Raw genomic sequence first — 14,301 nt, forward strand, 5'->3', positions numbered from 1 at the left:
TATACTAAGCTTGGCTTGCTTCTCCCACCGTTCATTGAATAAACCACCACAACTAGTTTTATACACATTAAGCCATAAAACATGGTTTAATCTGGCTTGATTTGCGGAAAACCACCAAGTTGAAAGCAAGAAACCACACAGCACTGATGATGTTACCTAGCTGGGTAATGAAACGTCTGCAAGACAAAAACCAAGCTCAGAGAGTACCAAGGACCCCCTCAATTCAACCCCGAAAACTACAAATATTCTCCTCTCTCGATAGGAAAGAGACCATTTTGTAACTTACTTGTAATGCGTAAATCTAGAAACAACCTGCAACACTCCGCATTCCACAACCTGCCATATGTCTCAAGGTAATTTTATTAACGTGTCTAGTCCTCTACAGGTTTCCCAAACCTTATATAGCTGGGGACTGTTTTGTTTTTCAGTCCCTTGGGAAAAATTTGTTTTACAATGGGCTTAAAACTTGCTTCTCTTTGCATCTGCAAAAGTGAAAGGAGAGCAAGTATTGACAGTTAGGAAATCCCACCCTCCTTTAGAGGCCCCCAGGCAGAGGAGAAGTGAATTGTGATGGATTATGAAACCTGCGCTCCCTTCGCAATTCTCTACTTTCTAAGACTTTGCTGGAAAGCAGTCTGGTCTCCAGGCAATCTCAAAACACTCCCGGGCAAATCACGAATTTCTGTTATGCCCCCCACTATCATTAGGGAGCATCCTGTAATTATTACGAAAGGAGAAGCAAGAGAGAAAGGTTGCACACATTCCAGAGATTACAAGACCTTTGGTTGAAGCAGGAGAGAAAAAGGTCTCCGGGCAAATGTATGAAGTAGGAAAGCTTAGAAGGGGCCAAGCCTCGTAGAGTTTGAAGAATGAGGCACCCCGAATAGGAATTTAAGGCTCAGCATCGCATGAATAAGTGCTCGTGAGAGAGCCAAGGAGTGGCACCGACAGACAACCAGCAATGACCTCAAAGCTTTATCATCCATTGCAATATTCACACCAGCTACAAACAGAAGGGCAAAAGATTTCACACTGGTTTCTAACAAGAGTGAACAGTGGTTAGAGTGCAGTACTGCAGGCTACTTCTGCTGACTGCCGATTGCCAGCAGTTCGGCAGTTCGATTCTCACCGGCTCAAGGTTGACTCAGCCTTCCCTCCTTCCGAGGTGGGTAAAATGAGGACCCAGATTGTTGGAGGCAATAGGCTGTGTAAACCATTTAGAGAGGGCTGTAAAGCACTGTGAAGCGGTATATAAGTCTAAATGCAATTGCTATTGCTAAGTCAGCTTTGTACCATTTCACGACCTTCCTTGCCACGTTGTTAAATGAATCACTGCAGTTGTTAAGTTAGTTGTTAAGTGAATCTGGTTTCCTCCTTGACTTTGTTAGAAGGTTGCAAAAAAGTGGTCATATGACTCCAGGACATTGGAACCGCGTAAATGTGAACCAGTTGCCAAAACATCTGCATTTTGCTTCTGTGACCATGGGCAGGGGTGGGATTCTACCAGTTCGGCCTGGTTCGGGTGAACCGGTAGCTCCAAGGATCAGCTGGGAGCGAACCGGTTCAGTTCGCTCCAACGATCAGCTGTTGGGCCCACCCACCTGCCCAGGCTCTAGGCTGTACTTTATATCCTGGTTTTCAAGCTCAGCTGATTTGCGCAGCACAGCGGATTGCCGCACGTCAGCTGTTTAACACACAGGGATGGCTGGAGGAGGTTCAGTAGCAAACGCTCTGCGTGCGCACAAAGCGCACACTCTCTGGACCGGTTATTACACCAGTTGAATCGCACACCTGACTATGAGGATGCTACAACAATCATGTGTGAAAAACCATCACAAGTCACTTTTTTTCAGTGCCATTGTAACTTCAAACGGTCACTACGCTATAGAACGACTATAGAACGACTCTATAGCATCAAAACGACGCTATAGAGCACTGCACACCAGAACCACTAGACACAAGGACAGTTTTTTCCCCAAACGCCATCACTCTGCTAAACAAATAATTCCCTCAACACTTTCAATGTATATTGACTGTTTCCTAGTATGATTTGATTGCTTATTGTACCCTATGACTATTATTAAGTGTTGTACCTAATGACTCTTGACTCTTCATGATTGCATCTTTTCTTTTCATTTGCACCAAGACAAATTCCTTGTGTGTCCAATCACACTTGGCCAATAAAGAATTCTTTCTTTCTTTCTTTCTTTCTTTCTTTCTTTCTTTCTTTCTTTCTTTCTTTCTTTCTTTCTTTCTTTCTTTCTTTCTTTCTTTCTATATCTATCTATCTATCTATCTATCTATCTATCTATCTATCTATCTATCTATCTATCTATCTATCTATCTATCTATCTATGCAAATGGTGGTAAGTTGAGGACTACACCTGTAATTTCCCATCTATCACATGCAAATAGCAACTTTTGGAGGCATTCTGAGGGTCAAGTTCAGGCCCTTAAGAATTCCTAACTGGAAGACAAACCCAAATAGGTCCGTAAAGCAAAAAGAAAACTTAAGCACAGCTCACTATGCCTTAGCACGAAAGTGTGAATGCAAAACTGTGATTCAGAGATCCTCCAGATGTTCAGCATGGCTAATAGGATGAAGTCAAGTACACGTGAAGAGCTCCGGCTTGGCAAAACCCATTGGCTATTATTTAACAGGAAATCTTTTTCACGAGGAAACAAACACATTTCATTGTGAGAATGATCTGGCAGCGGCTGACAGGTATTAAAATAGGCTGCTTACCCTTTACTTCCCAATTAGATGCTTAAAAAATAAATCTTCCTCTTCCTCCTGCTGTCCAGATGCTTTTCCCCCCTCTTAGAAGTGAAAGAAACAAGCTGTCCTATGAATAACTTTCTGCTATGAAAACAAACAACGTGGTTCTACCTCTTGTGTGCTGCAGACTAAACAATCCTGAAATTCTAATTTCTACTTAATATAGACACCCATTCAGACGCTTTTGATCACGTTTTCTTGACCTCTTGCTTTCTAAACTCAGCTTTCCGTTCTAGCGGCTCTCTCCTGCTTTGGTCATGTTTGCACAATACAAACAGAGAGGAGTCTTAGATAGTACAAAAGCATACAGCAGCCTTTTTAGACCACATGTATCATGATTTATTCCAACCCTCAGGCTCACTATAGCAACGAAATTTTTTAAAAAATGACTCCCATTTTGGATCCCTTTCACCCCGATGCTGTACATCAGGTTATTATTGCTGAATACATGGAGTAGTCTTCGACTCACAAACACAACTGAGGCAAAACATTTCCATTGATAAGCAAGTCAGTTGTTAAGTGAGTTTTGCCCCCGTTTACAGTCCTTTTTTCCAAGTTGTTAAGCAAATTACTGCAGCTGTGAAGTGAATCATGCTGTCATTAAGCAAATCTGGCTTTCCCCAGATTTGAGTGTCAGAATCTGGTTGGGAAAATTATTATTGGTGAGCATGAACCCAGAACAGTACAACAGTCACAAATATGTGCCACTTGCCACGCTCCTGAATTTAGGTCACGTGATCATGAGGCTGCAGCAAAGGTCATAAGTGTGTGAAAACTTGTCATAAGTCACTTTTTTTTCAGCGCCATTGTAACTTCAGTTGTTAAGTCAAAAACTACTTGTACAACATCCAAGTTAAAAGGATCCAAAATGAAATCTGATTGTATTTAAACATTTATTTGCAACCATAAGCTTTAATAAAATACATGTAAATGTGATGACCCAGGGCGTGGCACCAAAGCAACACAGATAATCAATAAGAGCCTCTTTATTATCTCCAATGTCCATTACCCCCAATGTCCATTACCCCCAATGTCCAGGTTATCTTCTGGCTGGAGAAAAACTCTCCCAGGAACAGCCTTTGACTGAAGAAAATTATGTCCAAAACATAAGCAACACAAACTGTAACTTAAAGTTCAAACAAGCAAACTGAAGTAATTAGTTTGGCAAGAGCAAGAATTTCAGATTTGAAGGCACAGCAAAACTCACATGGTTGGGAAGATGCCAGGAACACAGATAAGCCACGACGATACAAGATAAAGTCACGTTTGCTCCCAACAGCCTGCCACATGCAGCTTGCCTTTTTATAAACTGTGTTCCCAGCCGTGGCCAATGAAGGGAATCAGGGCCCTTTCCTCCCCCATAAGCCATGCAACCCACGTTGTTCTCTTCTCCATTCCTCCATGCATTCCCTAGGATGAAGGTGGGCCTGGTTCTTCCTCTGAACTCCCTCTCCCTTGTTCTATTTCTCCCCTGCTCTGCCCAGCCAGACTTTGCCCTTCCCCAGCCTCCTCCACAGCCAACAGAGCCACACTCCCATTCCCTGTCAGCTGTCCGGCTTCCTCCACTGGCTTCCTCCTCCGAGTCAGTCTCTGACAGGGGCATGACAGTAACTCTGCAGCAATCCTACCAGTTCAGTCAGTATATATGTCCTTTAATATTAACAGCACTATGTGTCAGGATGTGCTTTTATATCTTCCATGCAGCCATTGCAAACAATGCAACTTAAATGAAATCTGTTTGAGATCACACAACATGCCTAACCAGGCCCCTAATTGCTAATTAAACCAGACAGGGACCAACTTAGTCACAGCTCCTTAATGCTGGATCTGGTAAGCACAGTCCTGTAAATCACATCCCACACCCCTTACTTCCACTAGTCCTGCCTGGCATCCCATGAGCTATGCCTTCAGGAATTTATTACACCAGGTGTGTCTAGTAAGCCATTGGCTATTCAGGTACACCTGGACAAGATTTGGGCACGGCAGCTAATTAAACTTGGGAAGGGATATATACCGGTTCCACGTTTCCTTCATAAATTCAAGTCAACAGGTAGGTTTGGCAGAAAGAAGGAAGCTGGCCCAAAATCTCTCAGAAAAATTCTGAAAGTGGACTAGAACTTGGATCTTAACCATTACACTTCACCAGAAAAGAAGTATCTAGTTTTCCCCTTGGCCAAGTTACTTTATAAAGAACCAAGGCAGAAATAACCTTTTTTTCAGCAAAGGCTGCGGCCTGTGCTAGCTTGGCCATTATAACGATTAAATGCAGATGCATCCTGCCCACCTTCCTACCCGTCTCTTTGCGGAAGTAGGAAGAGGTTCCTAATCAACAGTTGCTTCCATGTCTGTGTGTGACTGTAATATAAATCTACTGTTTGCTTTAGACCAATTGTCTATCCTGGATTCAAGATGTTGAAATGCAGTGGCAGACAGGGTTTCCTGCTTTTTAAACAGATATAGTTTTAAAAATTCCCCTTTCTGTTTTCCTTTCTAGAAGAGCAAAAGTCTGGGCTGCCAGATAATTTACTAATATTGTTTTTTTTTTTTAACCATTTTATTTTACAAATTAAACCTAATTATTTTATAGAGCAAATTGTTACAATTAAAATATGTAAAAATGTATTATATTTACGGGCATGCGGACTGGGGACTTCTGGGAGCCGGTCCACACGTCTTAAAATTACCACATTTGAAGAAAACTTATTTGTACACCTGGCACCAAGTCTTCCTGCAGCAGCAAATGAAGATGAAGAGGAGGAGGAAGAGAAAGAGGAGAAGGGAGACCCTCGGACCTGGGTCATCCATCCCCTTGGTTTTTAGTCTCTATTTAAGTCTCATTGATTTTAAGTGTTTTTATATTTATCTTTTTATCATTTTGTAAATCTCCTGGAATCGCTTCGTCAGTGAGATGGGCGGCATGTAAATTTAATAAATAAATAAATGATGGCAGTTAATGTTGCCATCGCCCCGACATTTCAGCGTTCCCCTTTGTTATTTGAAGGACTTTCTTTTCCCAGTTACTTATATCCAACTCACCAGAGTGGGGAGGCAGGGAATATTATGAGTCTTCTCTCTTAAGAAGGTCCATCTGGTGGGACCAAGAAGAAGGGCCTACTCTGTGGTGACTCCCTCCCTTCACGTGGCACCTCATCCCCACAGAGATAAGATTGGCCCCCACTTAACACTCTTTTGACAGGCCCTGATGTTATGGCCGGCAAGCCTGAAAACCCCAGTGCGATACAGAGCCCATCAGCTGGTTTGTTTGATTGTTGTCATGGGGGGAAGGGGGTTGTATCTAGGGTTTTACTTCATGAATGGAATTGGACAGCCATATTAATTGTATAAATAAATAAATAACATGAAAGAAGCCACAAGATCCAGCCTATAATATATGTCTCAAACAGAGCTTCTGTCATGCCTCTGTCTGAGTCTGAATCTGAGGAGAAGCCGAACAGCTGACAGGGAGTGGGAATGTGACTCATTGGCTGTGGAAGAAACTGGGGAAGGGCAAAGTCCAGCTGGGCAGAGCAAGGGAGAAATAGAACAAGGGAGAGGGAATTCAGAGGAAGACCCATACCCACCCCCTCTTCATCCTAGGGCACGCAGGGAGGAATGGAGAAGGGAGCAACGTGGGTTGCGTGGCTTACGGGGGAGGAAAGGGCCCTGATTCCCTTCATTAGCCACAGCTGGGAACACAGTTTATAAAAAAGGCAAGCTCCGTGTGGCAGGCTGTTGGGAGCAAACATGACTTTACCTTGTATCGTTGTGGCTTACCTGTGTTCCTGGCATCTTCCTAACTGTGTGAGTTTTGCCGTGCTTTCAAGTCTGAAGTTCTTGCTCCTGCCCTGCCAAACTAACTACTTCAGTTTGGCTTGTTTGGATTTTAAGTTACAGTTTGTGTTTATCCTGTTTCAGAGTGAATTTTCTTCAGTCAAAGGCTATTCCTGGAAGAGTTTTTTTTTCCAGCCAGAAGGTAACCTGGACATTGGAGGCAAAGCTGGAGATAATAAAGGGACTCATTGATTATCTGTGTTGCTTTCGTGCCACACCCCGGGTCATCACAGCTTCCATAGTGGCACAGTAAGGGAATAGCTCAGGGCTCTAAAACTCGTGGCCCACGGGCCATTTGCGTCACGCGCTAGCCACGGCCACACCCAGTTTAGCGAAGGGGGGAATCACGATACGTCACGTGACACCGTGGGTTTGACACCCCTGGACTAGCTGAATCGACAATACCTGCCAAGTGCAGGGAGGTTGGACTAAGGTCCTTTCCAGCCCTAAGATTCTATACCACACTATGATCCGAATACTGAATTAATTCATTTGTAGATCATGAGGTGAATTGGACCGCCTCATCACCAATAACGTGACATTCACCCACCCGAAAAGTCCCAGCAATGACACCAAATAATTTTCACTTTTGCAGCATCTTCCATGCAAAACAAAAAAAACAAAAACTAGTACCTGCCTGCTATAGGTGAGATCTATGCACGGACAAGGGTGGAACGACCACTGGTAAACCTCTCAGAGTGAAAGGCAGAAATCTGTGGAACACCTGTAGTTGAGGCAACCTTGGGGGGGAAAAGGGAAAGGGAATTTAACATTTTCCTAGAGGTAACTAGAATGTGAGAGAAACAACTTGGAAACGAAGAAGAAACTTCCTGACAGAACAATTGATCAGTGGAACGAGTTGCCTCCAGAATTTGTGAATGCTCCAACACTGGAAGTTTTAAAGATGAGTTTGGACAACCATTTGTTTGAATTTGTATGGGGTTTCCTGCCAGAGCAGGGGGTTGAACTAGAAGAACTACCTGTATGGGGGAAGACGCAAATGAGAACATCTTCCTGTTACCTATGGTCGTCTCTGAAGTGGGGGTAGAGGGTTGGGAGAACAAGGGAGGAAGCAATGATGTTCCCTGTGTCTTGATATTATTGTGGACCTGATGTCATCATGGCTTGTACTGGATATCGACAGTGATTACCCGTTTCCATTTTTTTTCTCTTTTCACTGGCCATATCCCATCCATGATTGGTTTAATCGTAAAAACGTGCATGATTTTTTTTTTTTTTACCAAAATAGTAAACTTGAGAAGTCCTTGGTGCTCTCTCAGCTTGGTTGTTTTTCTGCAGATGTTTCATTATCCAAACTAGGTAAGATGGTAGCATTGATTATGTTACATAATTTGGCTAATGAAACACCTGCATAAAAACAAACCAAATCCGGTATTTCCTTTTTATTCCTTACGAAGAATGTAAGAGGAGGAGAATTTCAAGGAATTCCACCATCCCAGATCCACCTGGATTATTTGATGGTCATGTCTGGCCCATGTACATCAAACGTAAGAAAGTAATAGAAAACCTTAAGGTTGACGCTGTTCATTTGGATGGGACAAAATCGAGGGAGGAACTTTTTGACACCGTTTACAATCACATCCAGAACAATTTAGGAGAACTGATTCACAGGCAGCCATAAACAAATGGCTGGGACACGCCTGAGAAGATATTTCTTTGGTAAATGTGTTTAGTGTGTGTGTATGCTGACTTAAAGGTGATTTTGTATGAATCCCAATTGTAAGGCTCCAAAATCTGGCCTTGATTAAAAAGACAACTATTACTTTTTTATTGTAAGAGAGAGAGAGAGAGAGAGAGACAGAGACAGAGACAGAGAGAGAGAGAGAGAGAGAGAGAGAGAGAACCAAGGACCCCTCATTTCAACTTTGGGCTACCAATATTCTCCTTTATCATTTGCAAACTTGTGGAGAAGCAAGCTTATGATCAGAAAAATAGAGAAAAACTATCCTGAAATTGACAGTTACATCAATCCCTATTATTAAGGGTTACTTCTACTTTATTTTCTAGTTTTTCTGAACTATCTCACAGTTCTTCAATTTTTTAGGATAAAGATACCCAGCGTGGGGGGATAGAGGTATCTTGGCTACCTTCTGACTTTTTCTCTTAAAATAACATCACACAATGAACTGCTATTCAAATTATCTAAGGAATAAGAACAGGGGGGGGAAATGGCACCCGCTAGTTTCGTGAGAAATCCCCATCCTGAAAGGATTTCTGGATAGGGAAGCTCAATCTGGGATTTGCCAAATTAGAACAGGCAGAAGCTGAAGGAGCTGGGGAAAACCAAACTCTGAAGAACTGTTTAAGAGCGTGAAAACGTCTGATGGGCTTTTAAAAGGAAGGTGAGCAAACTCCATTGTGTCTCAAACCTTTATCTCCCCCTCCATCCTGGGAGGAGAAACCATGTCTTCCCACCCTGGATTCAAGAAGAAAACGTTTCCTTGGGGAAGGATTGGAGAAGCAGGACAAAATAATTGCAGGGAGTCACGGAGGTAGATGCAGATCAAGAGGCTTCTATTGACTTGCATTCAATTACTGAGTTGTGCTATTGTATCCTACTATTTTCCCTATATTGCACGTTTGTGTGTATTCCCGGAGGAGCAGCTGCTGAATAGAATCTTCAGGATTCGTGACATTTTCCTTTTCCTTTCCCCCCATTGTCTTCAACTCTCAGTTAGTTCCTTGCCTTGCTATAATTAATTAAAATAAAAAGACTCGTGCCTTCTTTCAGTCATCTCATTGTAAGAGGAAAAATAACTTCTTACACATCCTGGCCATTTTGCTAAGCTACAAGACGAGGAAGAAAGTTGAAACCGTGCGGTTTTCCGCTTTCTTTCTCCGGAATAAAAGTCTGGGCAGAAACTAATCCAGGAGAGAAACAACCTAAGAACGAAGGAGAAATTTCCTGACAGGGACAACGATGAACCGACGTGGAATGGCTTACCTCCAGAAATTGTGGGCGCTCCAACACTGGAGGTTTTAAAGAAGAGATTGGATTGGATTGGAAGTGACCTATGGCACGCATGCCGGAAGTGGCACGCAGAGCCATGTTCACCGACATGCGAGACGTCACCCCGGAGCAGGTCCATTGCACATGCACGACTGCCGCATGCCCGCCAACTGATCGTCGGGTAGCTGTCGCGCATGTGCAGGAGTGGAGGGCGTGCGGGAGACTCATGCGCAGAAATGTGTATTACATGCACATGCAGAGACACGTGGCGTGCGCATGGGGGGGATCATGCGCGCATGTGCAGAGGACGTGGGGGGCCCTGTGTGCATTGCCTTATGGGTCGGTTGGCACTTTTGGCACACGAGGACGGAAAGGTTAGCCATCCCTGTGACAGAGTTTCCTGCTTGAGCAGGGGGTTAGACTGGAAGACCCCCGAGGGCCCTTCCAAATCTGTTATTCTATTATATCAAACAAATATACCCAAGAACAGGAATGTGGGCTGGATCTGGCCCACGGGGTGCTTAGATCTGGGCCACCCTGGAAACAGCGAAGGACTGGCCCGCGGTGCCTCTGCCAGCGAAAACGGAGCTCAGGGGGGAGCGCATGCAGCCCTCCCAAGCTCCATATTCGCTGGCAGAGGGTTGCAGGGGGCCGTTGCAGGAGCCCCTTTTCATGGGCAGAGCGCTCAGGCCACCACAGGTGCCCTTGACACGAGTGACATTGAGCTGGCCACGCCCATCCCGGCCACACCCACCCCGGCCCCCCAAGGTCAAAACACAACCCTGATGCGGCCCTCAATGAAACCGAGTTTGACACCCCTGCCCAAGAAGACGCAACTTGGGATTGTTGAAGAAGAATTCAGGCGCTCCACTAGAGGGAACCCAAGTGGATGAATCCACACACCCATACACATGCGCCAGAGGTGCTATTCAGCAGGTTCTGACCCGTTTATGGCCATTGCAGCACCCTAATGTTTCTTGCTGGAAACTGGCGTTTACTTCCAGTTTCTGCTAAAGAAGACCACTGCAGACAATAGGTTCGCTTAATGAACACAGATTTACTTAATGGCTGCGGCAAAGAAAATTGTAAATCGGGTCAGTCGCATGATGACCAGTTTAATGGCTGGCAGGACTTTAATTCTGGGCTTAATTACGGTCATAAGTTGAGAACTGTCTGTGCATAGCATGTAGAGCAGGGAAATCCGGCACACAGGGTGCTTAGATCTGGCCTGCAAACAGCGAAGGATCGGCCTGCGGTGCCTCTGTCAGCGAAAATGGAGCTCCGGAGAGCTGCATGCGGTCCCCGTCGAGCTCCTTTTTGCTAGCAGAGGCCGTCACAGCTGAAAATGGAGATCGTAAGCCCATTTTTGCTGGCAGAGCGCTCAGACCACTACAGATGCTCCCAACGTGTGGCGTCAAGCTGGCCACACCCACAGAAGCCACGCCCACGCAGGCCCCCTGAAGTCAAACACAACCCTGACATGGCCCTCAATGAAACTGAGTTTGACACAGCTGATCTAGAGGAAACATCAGGACTAATGACTGAGTGGAAACAAGGATTCCATACTGAATATCATTCAGACAGACCTGCTTCCTCCCCCCCCCCGCCCCATCCCTGATTATTCATATCCCTAATCTAGCCTCCTTTGCTTCTGAATAGCAATGCCATGCTGAATCTTCCCACAATTGTACTTACCATTGGGACTGCCTGGACTTCATTTCTCTTCTGAGTCAATACAATTCAACCTGTAAAAACACAATAATAGGAAGAGTGTAAAGGGAAGATCCTGTTTCTCTAGCATCAGCACTTGCCTATTGACTCAGCAGAAAAGGCAGGTCCTCACTAAGGACAACGACCGCTCAGTCACAACACAATGATCGTGTTCACACAAGACATTAAGCCATGTTCAACCAAACCTTGGCTTATTCCCTTTGTTGGCCTAGGTTTGTACACAAAGCCACAAACTCATATTAGCTTGCAACACACTAGTTCGCATTTTAGCTTAAAATGTAAACTCGGCCAATGACATTTTTTAGAATAAAGCTGAGAGGAAAAAAAGAAGGGGAAAATGAATGAGAGACCAAAAAGGCCTCCACCTTAATACACAGCTTCGTCTCAAAAATGCTTCTTGAGAGCACAGGGAGAACTGGTTTCAGAGTAGATCTTGCTGGGCAGCCTCTGAGGCCCACTTGAAGTGTGGAATATTCTCCTCTTCTCATTAAAAGCAAGCACAGAACAGAGAATAGAATAGAATTCTTTATTGGCCAAGTGTGATTGGACACACAAGGAATTTGTCTTTAGCGCAAATGCTCTCAGTGTACATAAAAGAAAAGGTACATTCATCAAGAGTCAAGAATCATCAGGTACAACACTTGATAATAGTCATAGGGTAGAATAAGCAATCAAATCATACTAGGAAACAGTCAATATAAATCATAAGGATACAAACGACAAAGTTACAGTCATATAGTCACAAGTGGGAGGGGATGGGTGATAAGGAGTGATGAGAAGATTAATAGTAATGCAGACTTTGTAAATGGTTGGACAGTGTAGAGCAGGGGTCCCCAACCGCCGGGCCGCGGACCGGTACCGGGCCGCGGAACAAGCCTTACCGGGCCGCTGGTTGCTGGGCGCCGCCATCTTTTTGGTAAAAAGTGCTTCCGGTAAGCTTTTCCGGGTAGAAAGCTCACCGGAAGCACTTTTTCATCAAAAAGATGGCGGCGCCAGCGCTCGTGAGCTTTTCCGGGTAGAAAGCCATTTCTACCGAAAAAGCTCACCGGGCGCTAGCGCCTCATCTTTTTCGTCAAAAAAAGATGGCGGCGCCCAGTTGACGCCGGTACCGGGCCGCGGCGCCCAGCTGATGCCGGAACCGGGCCACGGCGTCGAAAAGGTTGGGGATCACTGGTGTAGAGGGAATTATTTGTTTAGCAGAGTGATGGCGTTTGGGGAAAAACTGTCCTTGTGTCTAGTGATTCTGGTGCGCAGTACTCTATAGCGTCGTTTTGAGGGAAAGAATTGAAACAGTTTATGTCCAGGATGTGAGGGGTCTGTAAATATTTTCACAGCCCTCTTTTTGACTCATGCAGTATACAGGTCCTCGATTGAAGGCAGGTTGGTAGCAATTGTTTTTTCTGTAGTCCTAATTAGAAATTTTCCCTTACTGCCTTGTACTGTATTGAGCAGGACAATAAGCAATAGATGGAAACTAATCAAGGAGAGAAGCAATCTTGAACCTAATCTAAGCACAAATTTCCTGACAGTTAGAACAATGAATCAGTGGAACAACTTGCCTCAGAAGTTGTGGATGCTCCAACACCGGAAGTTTTTAAGAAGAGGATGGATAACCATTTGTCTGAAGTGGTGTAGGTTTCCTGCCTAGACAGGGGGTTGACCTAGAAGACCTCTAAGGTCCCATTCAACTCTATTATTATTCTATTCTATTTTATTCTATTCTATTCCTATTCAGATAACAGATAATCAGAGTTGGAAGGGACCTTGTAGGTCATCCAGTCCAACCCCCCACCCAAGCGTGAGACCCTACACCATTTCTGACAGATGGGAGTCCAATCTCTTCTTGAAAGTCTCAAGTGATGGTGCTCCCACAACTTCCAAGGGAAAGCTGTTGCGTTGGTTGATTGTTTCTCCTTATTTCCAGGTTGAATCTCTCCTTTTTCAGTTTTCATCCATTATTCCTTGTCTGGCCTACAGGCGCTTTAGAAAATAGCTTGACCCCTTCCTCCCTGTAGCAGCCCCTCAAATATTGAAAGACTGCTATCATGTCTCCCCTGGTTCCTCTCTTCATTAGACTAGTTCACTAGCCATGCCCAGTTCTTGCAACCATTCGTTGTATGTTTTAGCCTCCAGTCCCCTAATCATCCTGGTTGCTCTTCTCTGAACTTTTTCTAGAGTCTCAACATCTTTTTTATAATGTGGTGACCAAAACTGGATGCAGTACTCTAGGTGTGGTCTTACTAAGGTTTTATAGAGTGGTATTAGTACTTCCCTTGATTGTATCCCTCTGTTAATGCAACTTAGGATTGCATTAGCTTTTTGGGCTGCTGCTGCACACTGCTGGCTCCTATTTAGCTGGTTGTCCACTAAGACTCCAAGATCCCTCTCATAGTTACTGCTATTGAGCCTGGGTTCACCCAGTCTATATGTGTACTTTTGGTTTTTCTTGCCTAAGTGTAGGACTTTACTTTTCTCTACATTGAATTTCATTTTGTTAGATATGGCCTAGTGTTCTAGTCTGTCAAGGTCCATCTGGATCTTGAGTCTATCTTCTTGGGTGTTAGCTATTCCTGCCAGCTTAGTAACATCTGCAAATTTCGTAAATTCCCCTTCTATTCCCTCATCTAAGTCGTAATGAAGATATTGAAGAGTACTGGGCCTAAGACGGAACCTTGTGGCACCCCACTGCTTACCTCCTTCCATGTAGACTTAGACCCATTAAGGACTACTCGTTGAGTACAGTTTGCCAGCCAGTTGCGAGTCTATCTAGTGGTGGTGCTATCTATTCCACTTTTTTCTAGCTTACTAAGAAGTAGGTTATGGTCTACTTTGTCAAATGTCTTGCTGAAATCTAAATATATTATGTCCATAGTATTTTGCTGGTCTACTAATTTAGTCAGAAGAATGAAATAAGATTGGTTTGGCATGATCTGTTCTTAACAAACCTGTGCTGACTGCTAGTTATTACTTTACTTGTTTCTAGATGTTG

General features: G+C 44.2%; 1 protein-coding gene across 2 annotated transcripts in view; it reads right to left on the reverse strand.

Moving 5' to 3' along the window:
- Positions 1-14,301, reverse strand: part of PLXNB1 (plexin B1) — a 174,640-nt gene that overhangs the window by 131,248 nt on the left and 29,091 nt on the right. Inside the window, exon 2 of one of the 2 annotated variants that reach the window (XM_087954506.1) lies at positions 11,277-11,326. In XM_087954506.1, the coding sequence (XP_087810632.1) occupies positions 11,277-11,299 (23 nt within the window). In that variant the 5' untranslated portion in view covers positions 11,300-11,326. Of the gene's footprint in view, positions 1-7,243; positions 7,346-11,276; positions 11,327-14,301 lie in introns of those variants that run through there. The other variant, XM_087954507.1, reaches the window with a different exon arrangement.

This window comes from Notechis scutatus, chromosome 2 (genome assembly GCF_049901735.1).
Source record: "Notechis scutatus isolate UNSWTSFEM ecotype Mainland chromosome 2, rNotScu1.2, whole genome shotgun sequence".
NCBI classification, from domain to species: domain Eukaryota; kingdom Metazoa; phylum Chordata; class Lepidosauria; order Squamata; family Elapidae; genus Notechis; species Notechis scutatus.